Raw genomic sequence first — 26,207 nt, 5'->3', positions numbered from 1 at the left:
GGACGCTTAACCGACCACACCACCCAGGCATCCAGGGGGATTTGATTTTTAAAACAAGCCAATAACTTACCACACCCCAGTGTCGTATGTATGCTGAGCAAAGCCAAACTTGAGATGTGGCTGTAGCAAATGAGATTAGGTTTTTCTGGGTGACTTGGCAGGGGGAGGAAAAAGGAGGGGTGGATGTTCATTGGACACCTGGATGGCCCCACCAGGCTGAGCACTTGAAAGCCAGATCTGAACATCTGCAGGAGCACTGCGTGTGTGGCGGGGGTCCTCAAGCCATGCGGGGCCTTCAGAATCTCCTCAGGAGGGGCGCCTGGGTGGCTCAGTTGTTAAGCATCTGCCTTCGACTCAGGTCATGATCCCGGGGTCCTGGGATCGAGCCCCGCGTCAGGCTCCCTCCTCAGCGGGAAGCCCGCTTCTCCCTCTCCCACTCCCCCTGCTTGTGTTCCTGCTCTCGCTGTGTCTCTCTCTGTCAAATAAATAAATAAAATCTTAAAAAAAAAAAGAATCTCCTCAGGAGCTTGGGGCAGGTGCCCACCAGGCCAGCATTGATTGGGGCACAAGGAAGAGAGCGTCAAAGGGACACGGACCTAAGTACTGTAACTAGTAGGCACTGCTCCTTTCCTATTCAACACCCATGCCTCACCTCCCCTTTACTGACAGAGGCTTGATTTTTGTTTGGGGTGGCTATGTGCCTAGCTAAAACATTCTCTCAGCCAGTCCCCTGGCGCCCTAGCACGGCCCCAGGACGCAGTTCTGGCCCATGAGGTGGAGGCAGAAGCTCCTATGGAGAGCGTGCTCCTTCATAAATAAAATGGCAAAGCCCTCGGCCCTTGTATCTTCTGCCTCTGTCTCACAGCTATAAGCACGGAAGCCCCAGGCCAGCGATGGCAGAGCAAGAAACACAAAGATCCCGGGCCCTTCGTGTAATCCTCGGTGGCTTCTCCAGCCTCCGTGCTGCCTGCTTCTAGATTTCTTCTTGTTCCATGAGAAAAATAACCCCCCATCTGTTTAAGCGACTGTTAGTTTTTTTAATTGCTTGCAGCTGAATGCAATCATAACTGATAAGGTAATGTTTTAATATTTTACAAGGGGGAAATGTATTTACATATTGTGTAATTAAAAATGAAAAATAATTTAAATCCCCACAGATTTCTGGGCCCCACATCAGATGCACCGAAACAGAATCTTTGGGGATGGGACTCGCGTATGTATTTTTAGCAAACTCTCCAAGTGATTCTGGTGCACAATAAAATGTGGGGATCATTTCTGCATTCATTAATACCGTTATCCCCATTTTATATATGAGAGGATTAAGGCCCAACAAGGTTAAACAACTTATCTCAGTATTTTTTTTTTTAAGATGTATTTATTTGAGAGAGAGAACAAGCAGGAGGGGCAGAGAGAGGGGGAGAGAGAATCTTGAGATTCTGAGAACAGAGACCAACTCAGGGCTCGATCCCAGGACCCTGAGATCATGACCTGAGCCGAAACCAAGAGTCACACTTAACCGACTGTACTACCCAGATGATCCTATCCCAGTATTAAGTGAGCTTTACGTACAGGTCTGTCTGGTTCCAGAGTGAGCCCCCCCATCCTTCCACCCTGGCCCGCTCCAGGGAGGCCTGGCTTTTGCCCCCACAACAGAGCCACACTGCCTCTGAAAGGAACTTCCAAAATAGAAAATTCTGAATGGTTTTTGACATAGTTTTACAGCGGTTTGCTGTCAAGGGACAGTGTCACTGCAATAATATATATCCCCAGGAAATGGAGGGATGTATGGTTTCTGGCATGTTTGTTAAAAAGTGGACTCATATGTTCTTGGTCTTATCTTCAGCTCTGGAAACAAAAATTCTTTGAATTAGCTTTTTCCATAGACTTTCTAGGGTTAAGTCACTTAGGAATTACTAGAACATCTCACCCATGAAAGGTAATTATGGTTGTTTTATGAGTGTGGAAGACATATAGCTTGTAAGTGCTAGAGTAGTCTCCTGTGAGTTATTAGAACTCACAGTATTCATGTTATACCAAATTAGCCATCAAGGGCTGATAGATTTTATCTCTAGTTCATCAAGGCATTGGTCAGTGCTATACATTCATAACAATTAAATACACACCGGCTCTCCTCAAATAGGATCTTTGGATAAGGTGGCCACTTCAGGTTGTAATAATGTGATTTGCATGGGTATTTGGAGACCTGTATGATAAAAATGACTTTCTGATGGAGGGGGTTTTCACTGTGGGCAACAGGAAGTCAAGAGTACTTGAAACCAAGGGGCTGGCAGCATTGTGTGGATAAAGTATGGCCCGGGAGTTAGGAGCTTTGTGTTTGGACCTGTGTCTGGCACCAGTCCACCACGTTATCAGCACCTCTGATGTAATTCCAGATAGACTTCCAGAAAGCACTCTTACTGAGGTCCTCCTATGTGGAAGACATTTTGGGAGATGCTTCTCCCTGTCACCTTTAAGCAGCTCCCGTTCTGGTGCAGGAAAGAAGACAGATACCCAAGTCTCTACAAAAGCAGCCATGGCCATCCCCCTCCTCCTCCCGAGGGCTGCTGTGCCCCAGGCACCCTTGCAGGCCTTTATAGATGTTCAGTTCGTTCTTACAAAGCTTGGCAAGGTGTAGCTATTATTATTCCTGATCTGTAGACAGGCAAATGGAGGCTCAGAGAGGGCTAGATACTTGCGCAGTCACACAGCCTGGAAATATAAATATCCGTGTCACATTTGAGTTCAGGTCAGCCTGACTTCAAAGACCCTGGCCACCGGCCACGCCCGTGTGACTGCCTCCGTGGGGCTCCACCCTGCTGTGGGGCAGGGTGAGGAAAGTGTGATAGGAGGAGACCTCTTTGACCCAGAGAATTGGGGAAGTCTTTGCACAAGTGGCAGGATTTAAAGAGTTAGGGTGGGAGCACCTGGCTGGCTCAGTCTGTAGAGCATGCAACTCTTGATCTCAGGGCTCTGAGTTCAAGCCTCACATTGGGCATGGAGCCTGTTTAAAAAAACAACAACAAAAAAACCCAAGAGTTTAGGGGGAGTAAAGGTAAGTCAGGAGAATGTTGGGTGTGTTCTGGGGATGAGAAGTCTGGTTGGATTGAAATGTATAGTTCCTTGTGGAGGTGGGAGGAGCAGAAAGAAGGAAATGAGGCTGGGAAAGTAATTGGGACAGATTGTGAAGGGTACTCAGCACCAGACTAAGTTACAGGAAGAACATTTTGTATTTTATGTAAAACTGTCATTGAAGGGGCACTTGGCTGGCTCAGTCGGTTAAGTGTCTGCCTTCGGCTTGGGTCATGATCTCAGGGTCCTGGGATCGAGCCCCATGTCGGGCTCTCTGCTCAGCGGGGAGTCTGCTTCTCCCTCTCCCTCTCTGTCTCTCTCAAATAAATAAATAAATAGATCTTAAAAAAAAAAAAACTATTGTTGAGGGCAATTGGTATTATGCTACTTATTTTTCCTTAATATAAGGATGAATTTCATCTCAGAACTTAGTGTCAGCAAAAACAATTACCATCTTCCCTAGTAGAATGTCTTCTATTCTGCCTTTAATCAGCAAGTGAGAGTAGGCCACGAGGAAGCCCAGACCTGATTTATTGTCTAATCGTAATTACTGTCTTATTTCTCCAGTGCTTGGTAAAAATTTTATCTTTTATTCCATGTGATTTCCAGTCTTCTGTTTTTTTTTTTTTGCCTTGGGTATAAATTATTATTTAAAACTACCTTAAATTCCTTTTGGAAGCAGGCAGGATATATTCTTTGAATCTATTTTAATGCTAAGTGAGAAGAAACTAGACTGACTTGTTGCACTGTCATAAGGCAACAAAGAGCTGGAACAGGACAGTGAGTGATGCATACTTTTGTGGCATATTGATGAGCTGCTTGCAAGGGGCAGCTGGGAAGGGTTAGGGTTAGGGACAGCAGATGGAATTAGTCCGTTCCTGGGAACCCCAGGAGGCCCCGATGGTCCTTGGTTCGTCAGGAGGGGCCTGCCGGGTGTGTGTCTGCCGTGGGGGCTCCCTCCAGCCCTCCTTGTCCGTGCCACGTTTGAAGTCCTGTGCCTTAACCAGCTCTTCCTCCATGTTCACAGCAGTCTCTGATTTGGTCGTTCCCCAGGACCACCTGGGCCGATTTTTTGGCTCTAATTAGGAGAATGGATGAAAAGTTTGTGTGTTGGCAATTCTGTGTACCCCACTTTATGAAACCCTCAGTAAAATGACACTATGTGTAATGAGTAAGCAGAGTGTCAGCATCCCAGTCCCACATAAAGAGGCATTCTCAAGGTCCACAGGCCTTGACGATGTCAGGCTGGGCGGTCTCATTTCTGAAGATCCAGAGTGGAGGGTCTTAGCTATATGTCGCCTTCCTCTGTGTGCCCAGGCTTGGGCTTTGTATACCACACCTGATGGTCTTTGTGAAGCCACAGGACCTTCCCCAGAGAGCTGCCGCACATCGCTTTCTGAAGGCCCCTCACACATCACAGCTGCCTTGCTGGTGTGGAAATTCATGTGGTTGGTTTTCTAAAGTGTTCTTGTTAGCAGCGGCTGAAGCACCTGAGACACTCTAGGGCGGGAGTGGCATTTGATCGGGGTCAGGGGATCTTGAGGAACCTGTTGAAAGTTGTGTGGAATTGTGTATGTGTGTGCGCTTTTCTGGAAAGGTCTTACCAGATCCTCGGAGGGAATATATTCTTCCTTTAACATTTGATCCAAAAAGAGTTCAGAACCACTGCGATGAAAAATGACCTTCTGTGGATTTCTTCCCGACATTCTTGAGTATCCCTATCAAACCACGTCCCACCCCCAGAGCCTGGTGCTCAAAGCAGCTCGGAGCAGAAGGGATGGAGAAACACCGAGACTGGGGGAGGCGGGGGGGGGGCGGCCCTGGCAGGTCATGGGGCTGGCTGTGCAGCCACCTGCAGAGCCCTCGAAACGCCAGGGTCATCTCCAGCCTGGATGGGCAGCTCTTGTCCACAGCTTTTATGTTTCGTGGCTGCACACTTGATCTTGCCCTTCATTGCTGCGCCAGCCACGCAGCATTCCCCTTTCCAGTGGCCGAGGAAAGGCCTGTGCTCCAAGCTATACTTGGGGAGCCTCTCCGGACTTGGCATTAGGAACCATAGCCATGAGACCTCTGACAAGCTCGCCAGACAAAATGAGGCTTTTCTCTGTGGTCCAGGGAGGCCCCGGACCGGAAGTCACTGGATTTTGTTTTGCCTTGCTCTCTCCACAAGCCTATGGTCGCAGAAGCACTATGTGAATCAGAAATGGAAGCTTTGTTCTCTGGGAATCACTGAGGAATGCCTTTCCTGAATGGTTACTGTGGGTATGAATAGCTCTACAGAAAAAAACAATAAACAGCAAAACCTAAGACACTGACGGCAGCGATTGATATTCTATTCTGATGGATGAGCATTTATTGAATACCTACTGTGTGCTGATAGAATTCCAGGTCTGTTCGGGAAGGCAGGTCCAGGAGGAGCCACTGCATGGTGGTAGGGGCTGGAGGAGAATCAGCGAGCGAGGGCTGCGGGTCCCAGAAGAGCGCAATTAATTCAGCTGGTGTGTGCATGTGTGTGCGGGGTGTCCGGGCCTCTGAGAGAGGAGGCAGTGAAGCTGGAAGTTAAAGGAAGGAGGGAGCCTCCTGTGTTCTCTTTTGACCCTTTCCATTATGTGAGCATGCATTTTACCTTGTGGTGATTAGTATGCGCATAATACGTTATGCTGCCTGTTTTTCACTTAGCATTCCTGTACCGATTTCCACTTAGCGACTAGGCCAAAGTATTTATCATTTTAAAAAGCCACCTAGCATTTTTGCCTTACTGATGTACCCTTGTTGTTCAGCCATCTCTCATTTGTTGGGAGTAACAGAGTTTTTCCGCAATTAGGCAACTTTGCTGAATCAGCTCTCCCCTCCCCCTTACTTATTTCCTTAGGGGTGTACTGCTGGGTCAAAGTTATGAATGGTTTTATGCCTTTCCTACTGAATGTTTTTTTCTTTTTATTATGGAAAAGTTCCAACATGTACAAAAAGGGAAAGACCATTACGATGAACTCGCATGTATCTATCAGCGAGTTTCAACAATTATCAACTCATGGCTGTTTCAGGTCATCCACACCACCCTCCCCCCCCATCTCCTTTCCTGGATTATCTTGCGGTGAACCCCAGACATCATATAATTTCATTTATAAATACCTAAGTGTGTATTTATTCCTAAAGGATAAGGCGTCTTTTAAAAGTATGGCCTTGGCTTCATTATCACATCTAAAAAAATGAATTCTTAATATCATAAAATACTCAGTCATCAACTGAAAGTTTAAGATTGCCGTCATTTTCTGTGGCCATTCTTGGGAGGCCAAATAAATGGTTGTTTGCACCAGCGTGTGCTCTAGGGGAGGGTTCACTTGCCCTGCCATTCCAGGTGGGAATTTCTTCATGGAAAAGGGTGCTCTGTCTGCAGGTCCTGGCCTCAGAGAGGGAGGGAGGGAGGCCTCTTTCCAGGGCCTCTGCTACTTGTCTGCTGTGATTTGTGATGCACGGGGTGGTGGGTACTATTTACCCGTTGCTCAGGCTTCCTCGAGTAAATCTGTGCCACTACATCCACATACCAGCTTGCCTTGGTGTGATGTGTGGGAACCGTCAGGCTCATTTCTCCCCTTGGACTCCACTCCATTGAAGAATGAAATGCTGTCATGCTGTTTCTTCAGTGCTGAGGAAGCTAGATAGATACTATCTTTCTTTTTCTACAATAAAAATTCCAAGATGCTAGGAAAATGCCCATTCTCTACTGGATTCCCCACATGATCATCTTATTTGCATGTTTCCCTTGGCAAGCTTTGTTTGGTATTATTCAAGGTGACCCAGTTAGAACCACTGTTTAAAGTCACGTTGTCATTAATAAGTTATACAACCTGTGTGTGATAAGTCTGTTAGCTCTGAATATTGTACAAGTAGGAATACATGCTGTGTCTGGTCTCTTCTTCATATTTAAATATGGTTACATTTAAATGTAATCTCCCTGTTTGTTCTCACTGTTGATATTCCCGATTTTTCTATGTTGATGGATAGGAGCAATTTCCCAGATGATTCAGAACCCTGTTGTATTTGTCTTTGGAATGCTAATCACATGTGTATATTATGTCTGCCTCTCCCCGTACCAGCCCAGACTGGCTCTTGGTTTGCTCCTTCCTGACTAGCTGGGGACCCTACCAGGTGGTGAAAAAAACAAGTCATGAGTAACCCACTCTAGGGCAAGGGGGAGTTAATATTAATAGGGAGGCCTGGTCAGGATGAAAATGCCTTTTGGAAGATACGGGGGTAAGAGGGCTTTTATTCTTGGAGAAAATAGTCTTTAGAGTCAATAAAAAGGCTTACTTATGTTCAGGACAGCCTTATGCCTGGTGCCTGGCTCTTTTTGATGGAAGAACTTAAACAACTGGATTTTAGTTTTGATTATGAATTTGCCATTTTATTTCTTAGTCGGTTGCAATACAATATTCCCATTCTTTGTTTATAAAACAATAACAAATTTGTAAAGATTTGCCTCTGTGTCAAATGCTTCAACACATTGATTATTTTCATTTTTTTCTGTTTCTCTTCCAGGCATTATCCATATGCATCCTTTTTTTTTCTTTATGCCATCACAAAATGTTTCTATATGACTTTAATAATGGCTGTATAATATTCAGTGGAGTTGATAAATATACCATAATTTACTTAACCATCCTTTTGCTATTTCATATTTGAGAAGTTTTGTGAATTTTAAATAATACTGTATTGAACATGTTGCTGTGGGTAGCTTCCCTCCCTTTTTTCAACAGCTTTGGTGAGACATAATTCACAATACTATGCAATTCATCCATTTAAAGTGTACAATTCAGTGGTTTTTAGTGTATTTTCAGGGTTGGGTACCCATCACTACTAACAATTTTAGAACATTATCATCATCCCATACCCAGTAGCGATCACTTCCCGTCTCTCTCGACCGTAGGCAACTGCTAATTTACTTTCTGCCTCTATAGATTTGCCCCTTCTGGACATTTCGTATAAATGTAATCATACAACCTGTGGTCTTTTCTTTCCATTAAAAATATTGTGATAAAATATACATAACATAAAATTTACCATTTTAGCTCTTTTTAAGTGTATAGTTTAGTGACATTAAGTACATTCACATTATTGTACAACCACTTCTGCCATCCATCTCCAGAACTGCCTCATCTTCCCCACCTGAAATCCTGTCCCCACTCAACAATGACTCCCGTTCCCCTCCCCGCTGCCCCTGGCAGCCACCCTTCTGCTTTCTGTCTCTATGAATTTGACTACCCTAGATACCTCCCATAAGTGTAGTCATACAGTATTTGTCCTTCTCTGTTTGGCTTCTCTCACTTGGCATTACGTTTTGAAAGTTCATCAGTGTTGTAGCACATACCCAAATTTCATTCCTTTGTATTGCCAAATACTCCATTGTATGGATATACCGTAGTTTGTTTATCTATGCATCACTTGATGGACATTTGGGTGGTTCCAACTTTTTGGCTACTAGAATAATGCTGCTGTGAACATGTAATGTGCAAGTTTTTGTGTGGATATACGTTTTTACCTCTCTTGGGTGTGTATACCTATGAGGGGAATTGCTGGGTTGTGTAGCTTTTTCCTTTGCAATGTTTCTTTAAGCGGGGTTCTAAAGAGATTATGAGGTCAAAGGATAAGAAGTAAGAACCTTTTACAGCATAGCCGTTGATATCTGTTGCCCTAGTTGTTTTTCCAAAGAGTTCTTTAATGTATGCTACCTTCAATAATGTCATGATCTGGTTTCACATCAGCTTTCCCAGCAGTGGGTATTATTCTGTTAAAAGTGTGTTCATTTAAGAGTAAGAATTTCACTTCATTTATTGTTTTACCATGGGCATTTTTTAGTAGCTGCTCTTCCTCCTAAGACGAGGCCTGCAGATGGGAAAACCAGCTAATAGTTGAGCCTTACTCTGATGGGTTACTTTTCACTGCTCCCCACAAATGCCTTTGAATACTGCAAACGCTATATGGTGGCAAGGAGAGTGTTTCTCTTTACCTAGTTCTGAAGGACAGCTCTTTGCAGGAGTTAGTCAAAGCACTCTGGCTTCACTGAGCACAGCAGGTGTGAGCCTGGGGGAACTTTGGGGAGTCTTTCTCCTGGCTTGGAATTTTGTAAATGCTCTTTGAGGCAGAAAGGAGACCTTGCTTTTTAGCTTGGCTCAGGGTGATGCCTGTGGTCTCTGGCTGATCTCCTAGGCTGATTGGTGCCTCGCCAACAGAATGCAGCCCTGTCATGGTCCCTCTAGGAAGGACTTAGGATGACCTCCTCACCCTCTGTCTGGAGGCTGCTGGAAAAGCCTGGGAGATAGTGACCCCCCCCGCCCTCCCCACACGAAATCAGTCTTTCCTAAGGTCCAGTCCGCTTAAGGCATGTGTTAAAAATCATAGTTCATATATGTCACACAGTTACTGTGTGCCGGGGTCCCCATTTCGTGTTTTATATCATTCACTCCTTTCATCTTCACGACCATCCTATTGAGGAGGAACAACTGTTTGGCCCATTTCATGGATGACTAAACCGTAGTTCAGAGAGTTCAAGAAATTTGCCCAGGGTCAAATGAGCCAGGACTGACCCCTCGAACATCGACTTCATGACCATGCCCTTGACCAGATGCTGTCCTGTCTCCCTTCTCCGCCAAGCAGCTCTGGTGACCTGGCCCTGCTTCCTTCCTGCAGTCTCTTCTCGGCTCCAGTACAGCCCCCACGCTGTTACCAGAGTGATCTGGGTCAGGTGCAAATATTCTCGTCACTCCTGTTGAAAAGCCCTGTCCGTTGCCTCCCGCAGAAAGCCCAGACCCCTTACAGAAAATGAAAGGGCTCTCCCAGCTGGCCTCTCTCCCCTGCTTCCCTTCACCACATCCCGGCGTTTCCATCCAGGCCCTGGCAGGCCTTCACATATCTGTGCACCCCACTCGCGCTGCCTGCAAGGACCCCTTCTCCTCCTCCAAAGTTCTGCTCTTTCATTTCACCAGGTCCTTTCTGTAGGGTTCACAGACCCTTCCTCCCCCCTCCCCAGCGTGATTAACTGTTCTTCATCATCTGTTGCCTATCAGTCTTTCTCCCCGCCCCCCTCCCTCCTGTTATAACACTCATCATATTCTGTACTGGCTGCTTGTTTGCCTGTCTCCTGCCTGGTGACCTCCTTCAGGGCTGGGGCTCCGTCTTGCTTATTTTTCTGGCCCACTCTAGCACAGTGCCTGGCACGGAGAGACCTCTCAGTTGTTTGAATTAAACCTGGAAGCCTTTGGATGGCCTTGCGTGTCCCCGCTCCCCAAGGACTGGCATAATCAGTGATCAGGAGTAGCTAGAGCAGGGGCTCGGGCTGGGGCCGTGCATAGGGACGTTTGCAGGTGCACCTCTCTGCTCGCAGAGTGGCATGTGAACAAGGTGAACAGCCCCCTCTGAGGCACTCGGGGGAAGAACAAATCGGCAACGTATCCGCTCTGCTTTAAAGAAGCTCTGACCTGAGCACCAGTGCCCTGGGAATCTTTTATCTTCCCGGTGGACTGGCCCACCTGCCTGGCTGTCAGAGAGAGCAGCCGGTGGGGCTGGCCAGGCGAGGCCGGGCCCACCACCACACACCCTCCTCCTGGCCTGGGCCTGGCTTCTGCAGAGACCTCTCCTCAGGCCCCGGTTGCCCAGTGCCATCCCAGCCCTAAATCCAAGTCTTCCTCCGGCTCCTTTCTCGCACACTCATTTACTCCACACGTAAAATATTCCAGTAAGTACAAAGAAGAGAATACATCAAACCAGTGGCTCTGTTTCTAGAGAACACACCCCAAATGCATTTTAAATCTGTAGATCCCTCTCAAGGGAATTCCAGTTAAAAAAGAACTTGGATCAGCAGCCCCGGGCCTGTGTGGCTAACAAGCTTCTATTTTCTCTGTTGTTTGGCTGGCCTGAAGGACTTCTTTGTTTGGGGAGTGGGAGGATGCAGTGTCCTAATTAGGCCAGGGTGTGGAATTGGGGCTCGTACAGAGCTGCCCTTTGGAGTTGAGCTCCCCAGACAGGAGAGTAAGTGCGTGATTTTGTGAGTTTGTCGGTCTTTCAAGAAAACAGAAGACTAAAAAGCGGGGGAACCAAAGGCAGTATGGTATTCTGGGTTGGATCAGGGACAAAAAGGGGCGTGAGTGGAGAAACCGGAGAAATCCGAGTCAAGGCTGGAGTTTAGGCCACAGTACTGTACCAATGGTAATTTTTTAGTTTTGACAAATGACCAGTGGTTATGTAAGATGTGAACATTAGCAGAAACCCAGAGAAGGGCATATGGGGACCCTTGGTACGATCTTTGCGACTTTTCACTACGTCTACAATCGTGCTGGTATTAAAAGTTTATTAATGAGAAAAGAAGAACAAGGGAGAAGGCTGATCCAGCAGCTAATTTGACCTGCCCTTTCATCAGCACTGTTTTATACTTCTGCCTGCAGACTCGGGGGGGGGGGGGGGAGTGGTCAGCATCCAAGAACTCCGGACCCATCTGCTCTTGAGGCTGGGGTCCTCTTTGCCCCGCCATTCTCTGTTTGGGGATGGGTCCGAGTCCAAGGCTGGGTCTACCAAGAAGACGAGGGTCATGTGGTATGTGCACTCCGGGGCCACTCACCAAACTGGGCTTCATATTCCTCCCCTATTAGAATGGGGGTAACCTGCCAAGAGAGGGAAGATAGGGTTAAATAAGGTAATGTAAGTGAAGAACCTGGCCCAAACAGAAAGTTGTGCTTGGTAGACTTTGGTTTTCATTCTTCCTTCTGCTTCTCCGTTTTTATTTTTTATTTTATTTTACTTTTTTAAAATTTTATTTATTTATTTGACAAGAGAGAGACACAGCGAGAGAGGGAACACAAGCAGGGGGAGTGGGAGAGGGAGAAGCAGGCTCCCCGCGGAGCAGGGAGCCCAATGCAGGGCTCAATCCCGGGACCCTGAGATCATGACCTGAGCCGAGGGCAGATGCTTAATGACTGAGCCACCCAGGTGCCCCTGCTTCTCCATTTTTTAAAAAAAATATTTATTTATAGGGCGCCTGGGTGGCTCAGTTGGTTAAGCGACTGCCTTTGGAGCGACTGCCTTCGGCTCAGGTCATGATCCTGGAGTCCCGGGATCGAGTCCCACATCGGGCTCCCTGCACAGCAGGGAGTCTGCTTCGCCCTCTGACCCTACCCCCTCTCATGTGCTCTCTCTCTCATTCTCGCTCTCTCAAATAAATAAATAAAATCTTTTTAAAAAAATATTTATTTATATATTTGTTTGTTTGTTTGTTTGTTTATTAGTGAAAGAAACGGACTTGAAGACTTGATCAGTCGTTCCATGGTAGCTTGGAGGGCAAGAAGCTGTCGGTGGGAAGCTAGCAGCAGCATGGTGCCCTCTCTCCCCTCCCCTCAGACCCCACTTCCAGAAGTCCAGGAAACATGACATCTGTTTTGAGCAATTCATGGGGAATCTTCGTACTAGTGGTGCTCTAACACTCTTGGAGTTTTAACATTCGGACTCCTCAGGAAATTGTGCGTGGCTCTTTCTTTACCTTGTAGTGGGGCCAGGCTGTTTGGGGGCTTCCTTCTGGAACGGGAGCCCCTTGCGGCTTCTGGGCATGGGGCTCTCCTGGCTCAGAAACACAGAAATCAGAAAGGCTCTAGATAGTCGTAGGATCCTAGGGCACTGGGCCGGCCGGGCACAGCCTGTGGTAGCTACTTACCTGTAGGTGGCAGTGGTGATGCAGGAATGCTGAAGGAAGGGGCCAGGGGAGCACTGGCAGAATCTCTTTCATAGGAGCTGTAGTCATAATAAAAGTAACAGCGATTACCATGGCCTGTGGAGGAATGTAACTCAGTATTACAGGCTCTGTCAAGTGCTTTGTTGTGTGTTGTGCAGTTTAGTCACAACAACTGTGTGAGAAAAGGGCTATTATTATCATCACATTTTACAGATGACAGAAAAGGCTTGGACAGGTCAAATGACTGCCCTGGGGTCACACGGTAATTGGCAGAAGTAGGATTCACCAAAGTATGAGTTCAGACCCCCCTGTTCATACTCTCCGCTAAGATGTCCTTTCCTCCTGCTTCTGAGTCCAAAGGGAGAACATGGTGTGGGGGGGGACAGCTGGGAACCTAGTCAACTCTTGCCAGAATGCCCAGTGCCTATCACCCAGGGACCTCCGTCATCATCTTACTTCTAAAACCCAGGGTTTACCGTCATCATCTTACTTCTTTTTTTTTTTTTTTTAAGATTTTATTTATTTGGGCGCCTGGGTGGCTCAGATGGTTAAGCATCTGCCTTCGGCTCAGGTCATGATCCCAGGGTCCTGGGATCGAGTCCCGCATCGGGCTCCCTGGTCCTTGGGAGCCTGCTTCTCCCTCTGCTTCTCTCTCTCTCTCTCTCCCACTGTCTCTCATGAATAAATAAATAAAATCTTAAAAAAAAAAGATTTTATTTATTTATTTGACAGAGAGAGACACAGTGAGAGAGGGAACACAAGCAGGGGGAGTGGGAGGGGGAGAAGCAGGCTTCCCGTGGGTCTTCTCTTCGGTTATGTTTGCTCTTAACAGTGTATGATCAGGTTTCATAAAAGTGTATGTTAGCCCAAGGATGCCCGCTTTTACCACTTCTCTTTCACACAGTACTGGACATTCTAACCAGAGCAATTAGGGAGGAAAAAGTAAGAAAAGGCATCCAGATGGGATGCCTGGCTGGCTCAATTGGTTAAGCATCTGACTCTTGATCTCAGCTCAGGTCTTGATCTCACAGTTGTGACTTTAAGCCCCTCACTGGGCTCCATGCTGGGTGTGGAAGCCTACTTAAACAAACAAAAAAAAGCATCCAAATGGGAAAGGAAAAAAATAATATCTCTGTTTGCAGATGACATGACCTAGTGTGTAGAAAACCCTAAAGATTTCATGAAAAAAATATATTAGAACTGATACAGATTCAGAAGTAAAAGGGTACAAAATCAACACTCATAAATCAGCTGTTTCTATATAACGAATCTGAAAAGGAAATTAAAACAATTCCATTTATAATAGCATGAAAAAGAATAAAATTCTTAGGAATTATCAGAGAGGCAAAAATCTTGTACACTGAAAACTATAAAACAGTGCTGAGAGAAATTAAAGAAGACATAAATAAATGGAAAGACATCCCATATTCATGGATAGAAGACTTAATATTTTGAAGTTGACAGTACTACCCGAAATGGTCTACAGATTCAATGTGGCCCCAATCAGAATCCAACGACATTTTTTGCAGAAATAGAAAAATCCATCCTAAAATTCTTATAGAATCTCAAGGGACTCCAATAGTTAAAAAAAAAAAAAACCTTGAAGAGGAAAGGCAGTTGGAGGACTCACACTTCCTGATTTCAAAACTTACAGTAATCAAAACAGTGAACAGTGTGGTTCTGGCATAAGGACAGACATAGACCAGTGGAACAGAATAGAAAGCCCAGAAATTAACCCTCTCACATATGGTCAATTGATTTTCAGCAAGGGTGCCAAGACCTTTCAGTGGGGAAAGGACAGTCTTTTCAACAGATGGTGCTGGGAAAACTGGATATCCACGCCACACAAGAATGAAGTTGGACCTTTACCTTATTCTGTAGGAAAATTCAAATAGATCAAAGACTTAAACACAGGGAGGGGTGCCTGGGTGGCTCAGTCAATTAAGCATCCGAGTCTTGGTGTCTGCTCAGGTCAAGATCTCATGGATGGTGTGATCGAGCCCCGAGTCAGGCTCCGTGCTCGATGGGGAGTCTGCTTGAAGATTCTCTCCCTCTATCCCTCCTTCCACTGGTGCCCCTTCCCTTTCTCTTTCTCTCCCTCAAATAAATAAATAACATCTTTTTTTAAAAAAGGAAGAAAACACAGGGAAAAAGTGTCATGATGTTGGATATAGCAGTGATTTCTTGGCTATCACACCAAAAGCATAGGCAACAAAATAAAAAAATAGGTAAATTGGACTTAATTAAAATTAGGAACTTTTATGCATCAAAGGACATTATCAAAAGTGAAAAGACAACCTATAGAATGGGAGAAGACATTTACAAAATACACATCTGATAAAGGATTAATATCCAGAGTAATAAAGAACTTTTGCAGTTAAATAACAAGATGACATGACCTTATATGTGGAAAACCCTCAAGATTTCATGGAAAAAAAAAAACCACCCGTCAGAACCAATAAACAGATTCAGCAATGACTCATTCAAAAATTGACTCGAATAAGCATTCATCCAAAGAAGATACATAGAAGACCAATAAACATGTAAAAAGATGCTCAACAGCAGTAAGTCTTTAGGAAGCGCACATCAGAACCATAGTGAGATATAAAATAACAGGTGTTGGTGAGGACGTGGAGAAGTTGGAACCCTTGTCTCTTGCTGGTGGGAGTGTAAGATGCTTCAGCCTCTGTGGAGCGCAGTTTGGTGGTTTTTAAAGTTAAACATAGTATTACCATAAGATCCAGTAATTCCACTTCTGGGTATATACCCAAAAGAATAGAAAGAAGGGACTTGGAGGTGCCTGGGTGGCTCAGTCTGTTAAGCATCTGTCCTCAGCTCAGGTCATGATCTCAGGGTCCTGGGAATCAAGCCCTGCATCAGGCTACCTGCTCAGGCAGGAGTCTGCTTCTCCCTCTCCCTCTGCCCCTCTCCTCTGCTCCTGCTCTCTCTCTCTCTCTCAAACAAATAAATAAAAGCTTAAGAAAAAAAAAAAAGAAAGAAGAGATTCAAACAGCTATTTGTACACCCATGTTCCTAGCAGCATTCACAGGAGGCAAAAGGTGGGAACAAGCCATGTGTCCATCCACAGGTGAATAGATAAACAGAATGTGGTATATACTTGTGGCAGAATATTATTCAGCCTTAAAGGAATGAAATTCTGACACCTGCTACAAGGCGGATGAGGCTTGAGGACATTATACTAAGTGGAAAAAGCTGGACACAAAAAGAAATACTGTATATTTCCATTTATGTGAGGTTCCTAGAGTCGTCACATTTATGGAGACAGAAAGTACAGTGGTTGTCGCCAGGGGCTGGTGGGGAGGGGAATGGGCAGTTAGTGTTGAATGGGGACAGAGTTTCAGTTTGGGAAGATGAAAAGTTCTATGGATGGTTGGTGGGTTGCACAGCAAATGTATTTCACGCCACTGAGCTGTACACTTGAAAATGACTCAGATGGGGGCGCCTGGGTGGCTCAGTCGGTTAAGCGTCTGCCTTTGGCTCAGGTCGTGATCCCAGGGTGCTGGGATGGAGTCCTGCATTGAGTCCCGAGTCGAGCTCCTTGCTCAGCAGGGAGTCTGCTTCTCCCTCTGCCTGCCACTCCCCCTGCTTGTGCGCGCTCGCTCTCTGTCTCTCTCTCTGGCAAGTAAATAGATAAAATATTTTTTTTTAATGGCTCAAATGGTAAATTTTATGTTACGTACATCTTACCACAATGAAAAAAAATCACCATTGCCAAAAAAAAAGTACACATATGCCAACAAGCTGTCAGAGTGGGGTGGGGGATGAGGAGGGTGAGGATCAGAGCTCATCTGGGCCCATTAGCTCATTTGTCAGGAAACCTACGCCCAGGGAAGAAACGGCCATAAGGAGTCCCAAGAGCTCAGAAGCAACAGCAGCCGAGCCAGGACTGGAACCAGGGTCACTTGATTCCCTGTCCTCCTGTGGCCCAGGAGCTTCATGAGGGCGGGGACTAGACTGTCTGGCCTTCCACTGTGTCCCCAGGGTTCAGCACTTCATAGCCCTGCGGTCCACTTGTGTCAGCTGGATGACCATGTTGGCGCTCCTTCTCCCGTGTTCTCAGCCCTGGCTGCACATGGAGCTGCCCGGGGAGCTGTTAGAGCATATCGGTACCTGGCCTTGTGTCCTGGAGGTTCTGATCAGAAGGTAGGGGGTGGGACCAAAGCAGGAATACTTTTTTTTTTTTTAGGATTTTTTATTTATTTATTTGACAGAGAGAGACATAGCAAGAGAGGGAACACAAGCAGGGGGAGTGGGGGAGGGAGAAGCAGGCTTCCCACGGAGCAGGGAGCCCGATGCGGGGCTCGATCCCAGGACCCTGGGATCATGACCTGAGTTGAAGGCAGACGCTTAACAACTGCCACCCAGGCGCCCCAAGGCAGGAATACTTTTAAAAAAGCTTCCTGGTGAGGGGCTGCTGGGTTGGCGCAGTCGGTTAAGCATCCGATTCTAGGTTTCAGGTCAGGTCGTGGTCTCAGGGTCGTGAGATCAAGCCCCGGTCAAGCTCTGCGCTCAGTGCGGAGTCCACTTGGGTTTCTCTCTCCCGCTCCCTCCGCGCCGCCCCCCCCCCCCGCCTCTCAAATAAATAAATCTTTAAAATTTATTTTTTTAAAAGATTTTATTTATTTATTTGACAGAGAGAATGAGAGATAGAAAGCACGAGAGGGAAGAGGGTCAGAGGGAGAAGGAGACTCCCCGCCGAGCAGGGAGCCCAATGTGGCTCTCAATCCCGGGACTCCAGGATCATGACCTGAGCTGAAGGCAGTCACTTAACCAGCTGAGCCACCCAGGCGCCCTCTCAAATAAATAAATCTTAAAAAACAAATCTTCCTGGTGATTCTAACCTGCAGCCAAGTTTGGGAAGCACTCTTCTACCTCATGCCTTCCCTTGGTGCTCTCTAGCTGGGGAGTGAGAGACAGGCTTAGTAGCTTCCTCTGGGACTTCACGCTGTCACTGGCTGGTTCCCTCTGGCTTATCTTGTCAACCTTTGTGTTCTGCTTAAAGAAGCATGCTGTTGTCTGTCACGGTGTGTGTGCGGGGGGCCATTAATTTCCTCCCTGCTCCTTGGCACCAGGGCACAGGTATCAAAGCCACCCAGAGTGCTGTGCTTGCTCAGGCTGGCCCGTTTCTTAACTGACTGCCTATCTGCCTCTCCCATTAGACTGACCTCTTAAGGTAGGGTCTTAATCATCTCCCTCTCCATCCGCAAGGGCAGTGCATGGCCCATGCCAGGCTCTGCCAGTCTCGAGTAAAGGGCATGGGGACCGTGGGGCTCTACTGTGAGCTCCCTCACAGTAGTCCACACGCTGGCCAGACATACTTTGTCTATCTTCTTGTCCTGTTATCTTCCTTTGAGGAGGGGTGAAAGAGGAGCAGGGACAGCTGTCAGAGAAAAGGACATCCTATAAAATAGGGTTGAGTACTTGGAATTCATTCTCTTGTCTCTCCAGTGGAAGGAGAGTAGCTGCAATTAACATTCACAAAGCATGTTAGGAATTTGAAGCAATAGACAATAATGGCTCTGTGTAGAATGTCAGGATTGATTTTTCTTTCCACCTGAGTGGTATATGCCAACCTGCCTCACTAGCGTGTAGTAATCCAGAAGGCTCATCTCCTCTTATTGGTGCATATTATCAGATGAGCTTCCTGCCCACCCAAACCCCCTTCTCTTCTTCCCCTACACCTGGCATGAAGCAACCCTGTGCTGTTCCTTTCTGCCACTGCCTCTGGGCGCCTACCCACACCCTTGATTGTTGGGGAGGGAGAGCATTTGGCTATTTTTTCTCCATTCTCACCGAAAGGATGTTGCTGAATGCAAAATGCTAAAGCCAGCCCTCTCTTGCCTTCTGGTGCTGGCGGCTCTGAAGTCACTATATTTAACATCAAAGTGTAGACAGTAGCAAGCAAGAAACCATGCCCCTGGATTGTGAGGCTCCTCCCAGCAGGGCTGCCTGGGATTTCAGGCTGTAGGGGTAGGGGTGGGGGCACCGAGAAACCAAGCCTGAGAGAGCGTGCTTCTTGTTGGCAGGGTCCAGGCAGGCTTCAGGGCACCCCCGGCCTCCACCAGGCGGGAGGCAGCCTTTTCTGAATGGGGAAAATGCCATGGCAACAGCATTAAGCTAGCATACTGTCTTGTACGGAAGGTTTAATGGGAGCTGTGTCTGCCCTGCTGATCCTAGTCCAGCCCAGTCGAGCCCAGCCCTGCCCGGTCTTGCCCCCCTGCCCTGCTCAGCCCAGTTCAGCCCTGCCCTGCCCAGTCCAACCCAGCCCTGTCCAGTTCTGCCCTGCCCTGCCCAGTCCTGCCCTGCCCTGCCCATCCCTGCCCTGCCCAACCCTGCCCTGCTCAGCCCAGTCCAGCCCAGCCCTGTCTAGTCCTGCCCTGTCCTGTCCAGTCCTGCCCTGCCCTGCCCAGCCCTGCCCTGCTCAGCCCCTGGCCATTAGCATTTCACCAGAGAACTCCCGAAAGGTCAGCTTTTGCAGCCAGGGTCACTGGCGTTTTGATCTTTATCCGTCCCGAGGGCTGGCTGGTGGGAATGACTTGCCCCATAGCTCCCTAGAGCATTGTGTTTCTGCTGTTCCACCAGGATTTATCTTAGGTTTTGACGATTTACGTGACAAAAGAAATGAGATTGAATTTTGCTTCCTCTGGAGTGAGGGAGCCCGCATTGAGTGGCCACAGTTCCAGGGGCAATCAGATACAACTTTGTTCCCATTGCTGGGAATTCTTTTATGAGGAGAGAAAAATCAGAACTGATTTGAGCTCCTTTGTCAGCCTGACTTCCCTCATCTGTTTCAGCCGAGCCAAATACCCACGGTTGTATTTATGTGGCATTTCCAGCAAAATTAAGAGAGAGCAGCATTCTTTTTGGGTTGATTCTTTATAATCAAAATGAGTATATATCTTTTAGCTTGGAAACTCGGAATCCCGGTAATTGAATAGAATGCGCTACCCGGAGGATAAGTTATCATGCCTTTGAACCCCTTCCTGGTATTATTAGAGGAAGGGAGCAGGTGAATATAAGGTTAATGGATTCTGCTGCTAAACCGAACTTGGAAATGAGGTTTCATTGATTTAATATTTCCTCCATTAAGCCTCCCAAGACAGTGTCCCTATGGCCCTACAAAGTGCAGTCACAGACTTTCTTCCTCGTGAGAGTCTGGGCTGCAGCAGGTGCTGTGACAGGGACAGATGACCAGCTCCGAAGGCCCTTGGGCCTTCGTGGAGGGGTGGAAAGCCTGCCACCCGCCGCCTGCAGGCCGAGTGGCTTTATCTTGAGGATGCGCTCTGCGTTTGTGGCCACAGACACTCCCCTGCTGTGTGGGACCTTTTGGGGAGTCGCCTCTTCTGGGAGTGGACACCTTGAAGGGGAGACAGCTGAGTGTGTCAGGGAGCGCGGTGGGCTGGAGATGCGAGCCGTTTCACCCACACACTTAGCCTCTCCGCACCCTGGCTGAAGCCCGGTGCCAAGGGAGCATGCTGCTGGGCCCGTTCCAGAGGCTTCCTCCTGCCTCTCCCCCGAGCCTTCCTATGGCCTCTGCCCTTAGTCTTTGCTTCTCCGGGCGAAGCTGAGTGGTGCTTGGAGCCATCCATCCTGGGGCCCTCCCCCCCCTCCCCTTCCCACCATGGCTCTTGTCCCCACCCGCGAAGTGGCTCTCCTGACGTGGCCCCTCTTTTCCACACGCATGCCGTGCACGGGGCAGGGGAGCAGTGTCTCTGGGGCCTGTGTGCCTCTGCACAGTCTCCAACATGGGTTCTCATCCCTGCCTCTCCCTCTCCGCACACAACTCCCTCTTCTTTACAAGGCACTCACCAAATACTACCTCTGTCCCCACCAGCCTGGCACCCTCGTGGACTTTGGTGATGGGCTCCTCCAATCTCCCAGTGCCCTGCCCAGTCTGCTGCATGCCTGGCATTCGCCTGACGCAGGTCCTCCTCGTTTGTGGCGGGGGGGGGTTTGCTTGTTCCAGTGGGTCTAGGGTCTTTGGGTGCTATGGTTGAGGAATAAAGATGGCGGAAAAGTTGGGGATATGCCTTTTTTTTTGGCAAAAACTAAAACAACGAGGCTTTTAAATGCAGACCGAAGCTGTCGCACAAATGTTTTGAGCAACAGCTATATTTTTGGAGTGTGTTGTCACTGCCTGTAAGTACAGGCTTTGTTTGGATGTGTGAGTTCTGGTATGTTATGTAAAGAACAAGGACACTTCCAGCATGTACGGAGGTCATCTGTTTTATTATTTGAGCACCAGTGCAAGTCTGGGTTGTATGAACAAAATGGTGGCTATATTCTCCCTCTCATGGAGTACACAGTTGGGATGGGGCAGGGTTAGAATTGGTCTGAGCTACAACCTTAGATCCGAAGTCCAGCTTGGTTAGCAGGTGGGCTGGTGCCATGCAACTCTCTAGGTTTCAGAGGCGGGCAGACCTGACATTGAATGCATGTCAGCCCCAATCCCCTGGTGAGATCCTGGCCAAGTACCCAACCTTTTCGAGCCTGTTTCCTTCCTTCTAAATGCAGGAAGGAATAATACCTATCTTAAGGGGGCTGTGGGGTTTTTTTAATTTAATTTTTGAACATTGTAATTGTGTTACAACACATGTCACGTAGATTGCCGTCTTAACCATGTTTTAAGTGTTAAGCACCTTCTTGCTGTCATGCAGCCAATCTCTAGAACTTTTCATCTTGCAAAACTCAGGCCCAGATCCGCCCCCTGCCCCGGATGTTCCCTGGTGAAACAGCACCCCTAGAACTGCTCTGTTGGCTCAGCCCATCTGCTTGGGAGGAGAACGTGGTGGTTCTGGGCCCTTCCTGTTTCCTGCCAGGGCCCCCTTATTCTGGGAGAAATGTAAATCCGTCTTCTCTCTGACTTTACAGAAAAGGCAACAGATGGCTCCCTCCAGAGCGAGGACTGGACGTTGAACATGGAGATCTGCGACATTATCAATGAGACAGAGGAAGGGTATGTGTGCCCCCCTGCCAGCCCGCCATATTCCGTGAAGCTGGTCAGCTCCTGGAGGGTCACTCAGAGCCTTGTCAGGGCTTAAGGGTGGGGTGTTTTACTTTGTGTTTTGTTTCCAGTCTGTTTGCTTTGGCATTTAATAAACGGATACTCTTCATTATCTTTCCTCTTGCTGCCTGCCCCCCCCCCCCCGGCCCCACCATCAGTGACGCCCTCTTTTAATGACCTGCTTTGAATCACCGTGACAATGACGTCTTCCTGGTTACTTGGTCCCCCGTGGTCGTCACCTCCTGCCCTCCTCCCTGGCTCTATTCTCCTTCACCAACATGAGGCTGTCTCTGTCCTGCTTTGCTGGACTGGAGCCGCAAGAGGGAGAGGGCCCATGGTGTCCATAGAGGGAGAGGTCCGCGTGAGGCACAGAGCAGCGGTGTGTCTGGCAGGGCCTCCTCCCCGCCCCCCATCCCTGCCCTGCCAGGTCGGTTCTTCTGGCTGTTCACTGTGTATCCTCTTCGGCATTCCAGCTACGTTCTGTTTACGCTTCTTCCAGATTGGTGTGTCTTCGGCCCTCTGTCCACACCACACAGAATGGTATTTACTGTAGCCACGCTCTCTCCAGCCATCCCCGAGGGGGACAGACCCAGGGGGACAGGTCGGACTTTGGCAGCCCTGGGCTTGCAGCTTGGCACTGGTCCTGCTCTCAGTGAACAGATACTTAGTGAGTGGCTACCTCATGCTGGGCCCTAGTGTGAGTGCCCAGGGCACAGCAGGGAGCAGGACAGACGCCCTGGAAGCCATTACATGTTACGTTACATGGTCAGCTGGTGACGAGTCTGGAGTGAAATGAAGCGAGGGACGGGTGCCTGGGTGGCTCAGTCGTTAAGCATCTGCCTTCAGCTCAGGTCATGATCTCAGGGTCTTGGGGATTGAGTCCCACATTGGGCTCCCTGCTCGGCAGGAAGCCTGCCTCTCCCTCTCCCACTCCCCCTGCTTGTGTTCCTGCTCTCGCTCTGTCTCTCTCTGTCAAATAAATAAATTCTTAAAAAAAAGAAATGAAGCGAGGGAGGGTGAAGGCTGGGACTTAGCATTTTTTTAAAGGTTTTATTTATTTATTTAAAGAGTGTGCACACTTGAGCAGGGGCGGGGGCTGAGGCAGAGGGAGAGGGAGAGAGAATCCCAAGCAGAACTTGCGCTGAGCACAGAGGCTGACTCGGGACTCCGTCTCGCATCCTGAGATCATGACCTGAGCCGAAATCAAGAGTCAGCCACTTAACCGACTGAGTCACCCAGGCGCCCCCGGGAGTCAGCAATTTTAAGTGGAGGAATCAAGGAAAGCCTCACTTGAGAAGGTGACATTGAAGAGCGACTTGAAGGAGATGAGGGGGTGATGTGTGAGGATGACAGCAGAGAAGAACCTTCCAAGCAGAGGGAGCAGCAAGCACAGCAGTCCTGGGACAGAGGGCCGATAAGTATGTTTGAGGAATAGCAAGAGGCTCGTGGGGCTAGCGTGGAGAGAGCAAGGAGGGGTCAGACATGTGCCCATCCAAACAGTGCAGGGATTTGAGCAGAGAGGGACATGGTCTAATGCTCACTTTTATTTATTTATTTATTTGAAGATTTTATTTCTTTATTTGACAGAGAGAGACACAGTGAGAGAGGGAACACAAGCAGGGGGAGTGGGAGAGGGAGAAGCAGACTCCCCACTGAGCAGGGAGCCCAATGTGGGGCTCAAATCCCAGGACCCCGAGATCATGACCTGAGCCGAAAGCAGATGCTTAATGACTGAGCCACCCAGGTGCCCCTATTTATTTATTTATTTGAGAGAGAGAGAGAGAGAGCACGAGCGGGGCTGGGGGGCAGCAAAGGGAGAGGGAGAAGCAGACTCCCTGCTGAGTCGGGAGCCTGATGCAGGGCTGGATCCCAGGACTCTGGAATCATGACCCGAACCAAAGGCAGACACCCAACCGACTGAGCCACCCAGGTGCCCCAAGTCTAACGCTCATTTTATTTATTTTTTCTTAAGATTTATTTATTTATTTGACAGAGAGAGAAGGAGAGGAACACAAGCGTGGGGGGGCGGTGGGAGAGGGAGAAGCGGACGCCCCGCCGAGCAGGGAGCCCAATGCGGGGCTCGATCCCAGGACCCTGGGATCATGACCCGAGCCAAAGGCAGCCGCTCAGCGACTGAGCCACCTAGGCGCCCCATCTAACGTTCATTTTAAAGAGATCACTCTGGCTACCGTTATCAGAATGGCCTGGCTGGGGGTGGGAAGGGCAGAGGGCAGAAAGAGGGAAGCGAGTTAGGAGGTGTGGGATGATGGCCATTTTGACATGGACGAAAGTGGGGAGGAGGGAGAAATGCTCAGCTTCAGAATATATTTAGAAGGTGGAGCCAGTGGGGTGTGCAGAGGTGGATGTGGGCATGAGAGAAGAGTCAGGAAGACGTCAGTGTTCAGGGCTGAGCCACCACAGGGAGGGAGCAGGCTGAGGAGCAGAGATCAGAAGGTCAGCTAAAATCCTTCCGCTCTGAGCTGCCCGCTAGGCCCCAGGTGCAATGCTCCCTGTCCTGGCAGGCATGGCTATGGAGCTGGGGGCAGGAGCCTGCGCTGGAGGCGTAAGTTTGGGCATCTTGGGTCAAAGATGGCATATTGCTGCCTCTAAATATAGGTGGTCAGCTTGGCGCCCAGCACACATCCGGGTCACAGAGTGGTGGGGGGCTGTGCATTTGTGACGCCAGAGTCACGGGCTCCCTTCTTTCTCATGTCCCCCTCTCATGCCCTCCTTTCTCTGGTTGTCCAGCCACATTGGATCCCACAGATGGAGGTGCAGCTGGTTCCAGGATGCCAAGGCTAGTGCTCCCCAGATACTTTTGAGGGGCTCACGTGGTGGGCCCTGGTGGGCTGTGGCCGAGGCATGTGCATATGGCAGCAGACACAGGGCGCAGGCTTTGGGCTGGGCCTCAGTGGGGCAGGAAGAGAAAGCGGAATATAGATAAGAGCATGAAAGGGCAGTGTGTTTGGGGCCACAAACGGTCTGGGCAAGCAGGGAGAGTGGGGAAGTGTGAGAGCCGGGCTTTCTCCTTCCAGGGCCTAGGAGGTGGGTCACCTTCCTTTCCCAACACTCAGTTTGCCTTCCTCCTAAAGTGGCCCACACTCAGTCCTGCAGTTCTGAGCGAGAGCATCTCAGGGATGTGCGGCGATTTTCTGTCTTAGCCTCCACAGTGAGGTGATCTGTCAAATCTCTTCCTACGCGGAAGCAAAGCTCTGAAGTTCAGCTAACGGTTGGGCGCCCATTCAGCTCCTTCCTGCTTCAGGGCTTCGGTCCCCGTGTTCCTTCTGTTTCCCTCTCGCCTCTCCCTTTCACCGATCAGTTCTGTCTTTCACTGGAGCTCAGTTTGAAGTCCATTTCCCTGACATCCCTCTCTTCCTGATCTGGACGAGTCCCCCGTATGTGATTTCACAGTACCCTGTATGATACCAGGCCCATCACAGTGTAAATGTACATGTCTGTGTGATGTTCGTTAGAATGGCTGTCTCCCCTGCAGGCCCCCCTTGACCGTGCGCTCCATGAGGGCAGAATTCTGTTTCACGTGCCATTTTATGCCAACACCTAGCACAGCATATGTATAATTGACTCTTGACAAGCATTTTGTAAATAAGAATAAATGGATGGAGTCCCTAACGGGCTCCGTCTGATGGGGAATGCAGGACTTAACCGTAACACGCATGCCAAGAGGTGCTGTCTCTTAACTGAGCGAGACCAGAGCAAAGCCTGCTTGGAGGAGGTGACACCCAAGTGGAGGCTTGCAGCAATAGGAGGGCATCCGCCTGGTGAGGTGGGTGGATGGCAGGCAGGCAGTCGGACACCCGGGCTGGTGGGCAGGAGTGGGAAGGGGGGTGTCTTGGGATTAGGGGTGTGGAGCCTGGAGCCACCTTCCTGGGCTGGAATTCTAGGCCCTCCACTCCCTTGCCGTGTGTCCCTGTGTCTCGGTGTCCTCATTTACAAAGTGTGGGTACCAGTAGTGCCTATCACATAGGCTTGTTAGAAGGTTCAAAGGAGTAAATATTATGAAGTCTCTGCCTATGTATGGATCCACATCCGTGCTCTGCATAGGGGTGTGCTCTTTCTCCATTAACGACCTGCACATTAAAGACAACACGGCACGGGACGTCCTCCACCACTTTCATCTGCAGTGTCATCTGGCCAGTCCTGGGTCGTGATCCCTGTGGGTTGACTGCCCTGCCCTTGTCTGCCGTGCTCTGAGCGCTTGCCATCTGTATGCCAGGCCACCATGCGAGCCCTGGATTGCACCAGCTCATGCGGCGCCCCAAGACAACCCTAGAAGGCAGGGGCAGCCTGTGTTGAGGAAACTGAGGTCCAGAGTGGTTTGGTCACTTGCCAGAGGTCTTTACAGCATGGCTGAAAAGGGCAGAGGCAGGATGCAAGCCC

General features: G+C 48.8%; 1 protein-coding gene across 4 annotated transcripts in view; it reads left to right on the top strand.

Moving 5' to 3' along the window:
- Positions 1-26,207, top strand: part of TOM1L2 (target of myb1 like 2 membrane trafficking protein) — a 115,460-nt gene that overhangs the window by 37,709 nt on the left and 51,544 nt on the right. For all 4 annotated transcript variants that reach the window (XM_088027926.1, XM_088027927.1, XM_088027925.1 and 1 more), the window contains exon 2: positions 21,677-21,761. In XM_088027926.1, coding sequence (XP_087884052.1) covers positions 21,677-21,761 — 85 coding nt within the window. The remainder of the gene's footprint in view (positions 1-21,676; positions 21,762-26,207) is intronic.

This window comes from Eumetopias jubatus, unplaced genomic scaffold (genome assembly GCF_037043125.1).
Source record: "Eumetopias jubatus isolate StellerSeaLion01/CBP00866 unplaced genomic scaffold, mEumJub1_p1.0 scaffold_10, whole genome shotgun sequence".
In the NCBI taxonomy this organism is placed as follows: Eukaryota; Metazoa; Chordata; class Mammalia; order Carnivora; family Otariidae; genus Eumetopias; species Eumetopias jubatus.
Note: the sequence above shows the minus strand (reverse complement) of the source record. Positions and strands in the feature narration are given on the sequence as shown.